The following is an 8,026-nucleotide window of genomic DNA, read 5'->3' as shown; positions in this document are numbered from 1 at the left end:
AAAAACGTGATTAAGTTCTTAAGTGGACCTAATTAGACGAAGAAAGGATAAAGGACGAGAGAGAGAGAAAGAGAGAGCATAAGCGTATGGTGTCCCTGTTGGGGTAAGCTTCTAGAAGATTGTCTCTTGAAGTCCAAGATATCATTAACAAGTTGGTTAATGACAAGATAGGCTAAAAGGAAAAGTTCCAATTTTATTAGGATTAGGAAAAGAGAAGTTTTCCATTATCAAAATAGGAATAACAGAGTTGTGTTATGACTATAAATATCTTTGATTGAGTTGTGATCAAAGGTATGAGAGATTGAGAGCTTTGGTGTTTAGTTTTGAGTTATTTTCTAAACATAATAAAGAGAGTTGTTCTTTATTCAAGCTTTCTTAATTTCTATATTTGGTATCAGAGCTTCTAGGTTAGTCGATCTAAGAGAGTCAAAAGAAGAAGACATAACCAAGCTATGGAAGAGGTCGATACTCTGCGTTCAAAGGAGTTTGCTCCGTCGTCAATCCAATGTCCCATGCTTAACGCTACAAATTATACTGTATGGGCCATGAAGATGAAGGTGGTGTTGCGAATCAACAAGGTGAGGGAAACCGTTGAAAGTGTGTCAACTGATTCCAACAAGAACGATATCGCAATTGGATTGTTATTTCAATCCATCCCGGAGGCTCTTATTCTGCAAGTAGGTGAACAAGATACTCCTAAAGGGATCTGGGATGCTATTAAATCCCGTCATCTTGGTGCTGATCGAGTCAAGGAAGCTAGACTTCAAACACTAATGTCGGAGTTTGAAAGAATCTAGATGAAGGATACGGACTCAATCGAGAGCTTCTCGGGGAAGTTATCATAGCTAGCGTCGAAGGCAGCCTCACTTGGACACTCCATTAAAGAGGTCAAACTTGTGAAGAAATTTCTCAATGGTCTACCAAAGAGCCGATATATCCAAATTATTGCCTCCCTCGAGCAAGTCCTTGATTTAAACACAACCCCTTTTGAAGATATTGTTGGAAGACTTAAAACTTATGAAGAAAGAATTCTCGACAAGGAGAATCATGGAGATACGCAAAGCAAGTTGTTATTCTCCAACTTCGAACAACAGAGCTTCACGACATCACAAGGGAGAGGACGCGGTGGAGGAGGAAGAGGAGGATATAAAGGACGAGGAAGAGGAAGATTCAATTTTCAGGAAAGAACAATAAATCAATCGGACCATAATCAAGCTAAGGAGAAGAAGGATCTTTCTAAAGTAATTTGCTACCAATGTGACAAACCTGGTCACTACGCCTCCACTTGCCCAGAAAGAACACAAAAGTTACAAGAGGCACATAAAACTGAGACGGAAGAAACGGAAGAAGCTGACCCAGCACTTTATATCCATGAAGTAGTGTTCTTAAACGAAGAAAATGTGATACCAAAGAACTACGAAGCTGAAGACGGTACTTGGTATCTCGACAATGGAGCAAGTAATCATATGACCGGTAATCCAACGTATTTCTCCGAACTCAACAAGAATATAAAAGGGAAGGTTAAGTTTGGAGATGGCTCATGTGTTGAAATAGAAGGGAAGGGATCTATTCTGTTTCAAAGCAAAACGGAAGAGCAAATTCTTGTCACTGATATTTACTACATTCCCGATCTCAAGAGCAACATTATTAGCCTGGGACAAGCTACAGAAGTCGGGTGTGATGTTCGAATGCGACAAGATTATTTAACTCTACATGACAGTCTCTTTGATGCGCTACGAAGGTCAAGCAGAAAACAGGGAAGCCCTTTCGACCTCGTGGAAGATTGATGGTTAAAGTCACACGTTCAGCCAATAGGCTGTACAAAATTGGTCTAACAGTTGGAAAACCAATATGTTTACACACGAACATAGAAGATGATACTTGGAGGTGGCATGCAAGGTTAAGACATGTAAGCTTTAAGACAATGAAAGCTATGTCCAAAAAAAAGATGGTCTACGGCCTACCCGAAGTAAGAGAAGAAAAAAGGTTGTGTGAATCGTGTTTAGTAGGCAAACAAACACGTCAAGGTTTTCCAAAAGCAACGATGTACCGAGCATCAAAGCCCCTACAGCTCCTGCACGCTGATCTCTGTGGACCGATAACCCCATCAACATTGGCTCATAACAAATACATATTTGTTATTATTGATGATTTTTCAAGATATATGTGGATTATCTTGTTAAAAGAAAAGAGTGAAGCGTTAGGTAAGTTCAAGGTATTTAAAAGTGTTGTGGAGAAGGAACTTGGGAAAGAAATCATGACACTAAGAACCGATAGAGGAGGATAATTTGCTTCAAGAGAGTTTCATGATTTTTGTGAATCAAACGGGATCAAGTGGCATCTTACGGCACCTTACACCCCACAACAAAACGGTGTTGTCGAAAGGAGGAATAGAACACTATTGGAGATGACAAGGAGTATCCTAAAAGCTATGATGGTACCAAACTACCTATGGGGAGAAGCGGTTCGACACTCTACATACGTAATCAATAGGGTACCAACAAGAGCTCTTGAAAATATGACTCCTTATGAATGCTTGCGAGAGAAGAAACCAAGTCTTGAGCACTTAAGAGTGTTCGGTTGCTTAGCATATTCGAAGGTTGAATCTGCGAACCTCACAAAGCTCGATGATCGATCAAAGCCTCTAGTCCACCTTGGGATTGAGCCAGGATCAAAGGCCTATAGACTGTACAACCCAACGACACGGAGAATCGTTGTTAGTCGAGACGTGGTTTTTGATGAGAAAGCAAGCTGGACTTGGAATGAAACAAGAGATGGATCGAGTAGGGATCCCGGGATGTTTCACATGAGGTGGGGAGAAGTAATAGATGCTGGAGAAGGACCTGTCATCATCGACAACACTCAACACCATGAACATGATGAGACCGAGAGTAATGACGATGAGAGTGATCAAGAGGATGGAAATAACGACGAGCAATTTCCACATGAGAATGACGAGAACGTCATTCAAAATCAACAAGAAGTACAACCTCCACTAAGAAGGTCTGGACGGCAAGTAAACAAACCAACTTATCTTAATGACTATGTTTTACAAGCTGCCGTAGAATGTGAGAAACTTCTACTCTCGATCGACAATGAGCCAAGGTGTTTTGAAGAAGCAAAGGGTTCAACAAAGTGGAGAGAAGCATGCAAAGAAGAGATTGTCTCAATCAACAAAAACAAGACATGGTTTTTAATTGATAGACCGAGTGGCGCAAAGGTGATTGGTCTCAAGTGGATTTTCAAAATCAAGAAAAATGCAGATGGTACTATCAATATGTATAAGGCGCGACTTGTGGCTAAAGGATACGTACAAGAATCCGGCATAGATTTTGATGAAGTTTTTGCTCCTGTTGCTCGATTGGAGACCATACGGCTGTTGATTGCATTGGCGGCAATACATGGATGGGAAATTCATCACTTAGATGTAAAAACAACATTCTTACACGGAGAGCTAAGAGAAGATGTTTATGTTGACCAACCCGAAGGATTTGAGGTAAAAGGTGAAGAACACAAGGTTTATAAGCTTTCGAAGGCCTTGTACGGTTTAAGGCAAGCTCCACGAGCTTGAAACACGAAGCTAGATCATATTTTGAAAGGAATGAGATTCATAAAATGTTCAAAAGAAAACTCTGTATATCGCAAGGAAGAAGGAGGAACACTTCTCATCGTTGCCATTTACGTTGATGACTTGTTTGTGACCGGAAACACATTAAAAGTCATAAGTGATTTCAAAGCTGGGATGTCATCTAAGTTTGAGATGTCAGATCTCGGAAGGCTCACTTATTATCTCGGGATCGAAGTGCTCCAAGTCGAAGACGGAATCGAGATCAAACAAGAGGGATATGCTCGAAGAATCTTAAGGGAAGCTGGTTTAGAAACCTGCAACTCAACTCAAGAACCTATGGAGTTTGGATTGCTAGTTTCTAAAGCTCAAGAAGAAATCGAGATAGACACGAAAAAATACAGAAGGAATGTAGGATGCTTGCAATACTTACTACATACACGACCAGACCTAGCATTCTCTGCTGGAGTTACTAGTAGGTATATGCATAGTCCTCGTAAATCTCATGGTGAGGTAATGAAACATATACTACGGTATCTTATAGGAACTATAGGTTTTGGTCTGAAGTTTAATCGTGGAGGATCTAAGAAGATTGTGGGGTTTAGTGATAGCAGCCACAATATCGATCCGGACGATGGAAGAAGCACAACGGGTCACATGTTCTATTTTGGATCCTCACCGATAACTTGGTGTTCTCAGAAACAGAATACGATTGCTCTCTCGTCGTGCGAAGCAGAGTTCATGGCATCAACGGAAGCAGCCAAACAAGCCATTTGGCTCCAAGACTTACTAAGCGAGATCACCAGATGGAAGACTGAACAGATCACCATTCACATTGACAATAAATCAGCGATAGAACTCACTAAGAACCCTGTCTTCCATGGTAGAAGCAAACATATTCATAAACGTTATCATTTTATACGAGAGTGCATTGAGAACGAGGTTGTTGATGTGGAGCACGTACCGGGAGTGGAACAAAGGGCAGACATACTGACTAAAGCATTAGCACGGCTCAAGTTTAAAGAAATGAGAAGCTTGTTAGGTGTTCAATACCTCACTAAGAAGAACTTGAAGCTTAAGGGGGTGAATGTTGGGGTAAGCTTCTAGAAGATTGTATCTTGAAGTCCAAGATATCATTAACAAGTTGGTTAATGACAAGATAGGCTAAAAGGAAAAGTTCCAATTGTATTAGGATTAGGAAAAGAGAAGTTTTCCATTATCAAAATAGGAATAACAGAGTTGTGTTATGACTATAAATATCTTTGATTGAGTTGTGATCAAAGGTATGAGAGATTGAGAGCTTTGGTGTTTAGTTTTGAGTTATTTTCTAAATATAATAAAGAGAGTTGTTCTTTATTCAAGCTTTCTTAATTTCTATAGTCCCAAATTTGAAGTTTGATGGGGCGTTCATCGACGGTGACCAAGAGAGCGCCGAACTTGATAACGACGGATTTGATGAACCGATGCTGCCAGTGGAGTACGATTTGATCATCCGATGGTTTCGAGTTCACTCTTCCCCAAGTAGAGAGAGACAAGAATAAAAGTCGGGAAAATAGAAAGAGAGTGCAAAAAAAAAGAAAAATTTCCCTCACCCAATCAGAAAGTGGCACGTACAGGTTTCTAAACGGTTCTAAAAATCGTTCTATAAGGGCATCATTATAGGAGGAACACTTTTGGGTGTTATTAGAGTAAAAATATTATAAAAATAATGTAAGATCAGTAGTTTAGATCTTTTGTTAAGAAGTTAGTTATTGAGAGAACATGTTTAAGATCATAAGATTTAATAATATAATATTCTTAAACATATTACAATTATAAAAACTTATAAAGTAACATTTAAATTGCATACTTATAAAACTTTTACTAAAATTCAAAATACAATACCAAATTTTTATGAAACAAAAAAACATTAAAGATAAAAAAAAATAAACATATTACTTAATTAAAGTACACAAACATTTTATTTAATTAATACATAGTTTAATGTCCAAATTTATTCCATATATTCTCAATCAAATCCTCTTTTAATTTGTGAAAATTGTTTGCAAAAAATTGTATTCATTCACAGCTTGCCACGTCAGCTTAGAATTGAGCCAAAAACAGTTCTACATCAAGAACCAAAAAAATATTCTAAACCCACTGTTCATTATTTTCTAATTTTTTTGGGCTTAGAACACCCTTGGTGTTCTCCCTATAAAAATGGCCTAAAGCATCAGACCATTATTTAACTCACATTTGCATATAATTATTTTCTTTTATTGTTAAGCAACTTTGCCATCTCCATCTAAATACCACCAATGGAGATGGTCTAAATGCGTACTCTTTACTCGATCCAAAAAACAGCAAATGCACTAACAGATATTAATTATTTGCAAGACTGCTCATAAAGTATTTGAGGAACATTGGTATTATATATCGCTTTGTAAATTTATGTTTGTTGTTGCTGTTTGGTAATATTTTACATTAATATTTCTATTCTGGAATTGGACTTTGAATAGGCAGTGGATAGTGGATACACTTGAGAAGATTATATAAAATTACAAATAACTTAATAGTAAATTCTAATTCCAAATAATTTATATTAAATTTTTATTTCAAAAAATAAGAAACAAAATATTATACCAAAAAAAAAATCTAAAAACAACCCGCGGTGTAGCGCGGGTACTAACCTAGTTTTATATAATAAGAGAATGTTTTTCCTAACTTTGTCTAACAATGTGACATTTGGCCCTCTATATTTGTGACACATGTCATTCTCATTAATTTTAAATTTTAATATTTTATTTACTTTATTTTATTTGTATCTTATATAGTCTATAGTTTGTTAAAAAAATATAATTGTTGTATATTTTGCTTTTTGAATTTCAACATTGTTACAAAAATATCTTCCTTCCGTTTTTTAGTTTTAGCATCTAACATAGATCATATTAGTTCTCTGTAATGTTTTTTTTACATCATTGTAACTTATGATAATTATATAAAACAAAAAACCAGAAGAATAAATTGATTTATGTTTTTATACTACATAATCTCAAAACTAAATGGTGTATGTATTTATACATATATCTCACATTTCTTATTAGTTCATATTTTATTAAATTAATTTGGGTTAAAAAAGGATAAAATATTGAATTTTGGGTGAATATGATGCAAATGCACCTCCTGCACCATGTCATCAACCTAGGTCTGACTCAATGGGGCGGCGGGAGGTCTGACTTCAAGTTGATATATGTTGTTTACTCATCAATTAGGCTCAAGACCAAATTTTTTGCATTTCCCTAATCATATTTCATTTGGTCTAGGTATATTTACCAAGATTCACCATTTGAACATCATCACCAATATGCTTCTAGCTCATTGTTGATATACTTTTCTTTTTAAGTAACAAATATAGGTATCTTCAGTATTGGTTATAGTGCTCTGATACCACTTCTAACGCTCCAACCCCCACCTCTTAGTGGCCCCATGTCCACTCCGAGTCCATGGGCCCACTTTCTCTAATGGGCCTCACGTTCTCTCACTAGGCTCGTGAGCCTATCCATATACGATAGTCGGTTTCCTATGTCCGGGAGGCTTTAAAGACTTGTTACCGTCCCTACGCACACAGTTTCGATAATCACTTCCCGGAAGGTCACTCATCCTAAAACTACTCCAACTCAAGCACGCTTAACTCTAGAGTTTTCTCAGGACCCTTGACCAAAAAGATAAGTGCACTTTGGTGACATAGGTGGCCAAATAAATTCTTTTAAACTTCTTTGCAAAACGGGGTGTCACAATTCACCCCCACTAATAGATTGCAACGTCCTCTTTGCGCACCAAGACTATCACCCCCGACGGTGTGAGCCCCCTCAACTCCACAATCGTCTGGGTTCAGCTCTGATACTAGTTGTAACGCCCCGACCGCCACCTCTTAGTGGGCCACCTTTCTTAATGGGCCTCACGTCTTCTCACTAGGCCCGTGAGCCTATCCATATCCGACAGTCGGTTTTGCTACGTCCAGGAGGTTTTAAAGACTTGTTACCATCCCTTCAAATCACCACATGATCTTTCCCTGTGTTTTGTCCTCACTTACACAGTTCCGACAGTCACCTCTCGGAAGGTTAACCATCCTGAGACTACTCCAGCTCAAACACGCTTAACTCTGGAGTTTTCGTAGGACCCTAGACTGAAAATATAATTGCATTTTGATGACATAGGTGACCAAATCAATTCTTTTTAAATGCCTCCGCAAACTGGGATGTCACAGTTCACCCCCACTAACAGATCGCAACGTCCTCATTGCGGACCAAGACCGTCACCCCCGACAGTGTGAGACCACTCGACTCCACACGCGTCTAGGTTTGGCTCTGATACATTATTATATAAAGTTAAGCACGGGTGCAATATTCGTTTTTGAAAATGTTAAGTGATTTTTTTTACTTTTGTATTTTCTAAACTAATCAAAATACACAGTTTGTTTAG

The 8,026-nt window shown here is 38.0% G+C and overlaps 1 protein-coding gene across 1 annotated transcript; it reads left to right on the top strand.

Moving 5' to 3' along the window:
- LOC109129969 (uncharacterized mitochondrial protein AtMg00810-like) lies at positions 3,602 to 5,106 on the top strand. The gene is made up of 2 exons (XM_019239033.1): positions 3,602 to 4,660; positions 4,960 to 5,106. The coding sequence occupies exons 1-2, from the start codon at positions 3,602 to 3,604 to the stop codon at positions 5,104 to 5,106; spliced, it is 1,206 nt and encodes a 401-aa protein (XP_019094578.1).

Source organism: Camelina sativa, chromosome 17 (genome assembly GCF_000633955.1).
Source record: "Camelina sativa cultivar DH55 chromosome 17, Cs, whole genome shotgun sequence".
Classification (NCBI taxonomy): Eukaryota; Viridiplantae; Streptophyta; class Magnoliopsida; order Brassicales; family Brassicaceae; genus Camelina; species Camelina sativa.
This window is presented reverse-complemented; position numbering and strand designations above follow the sequence as displayed.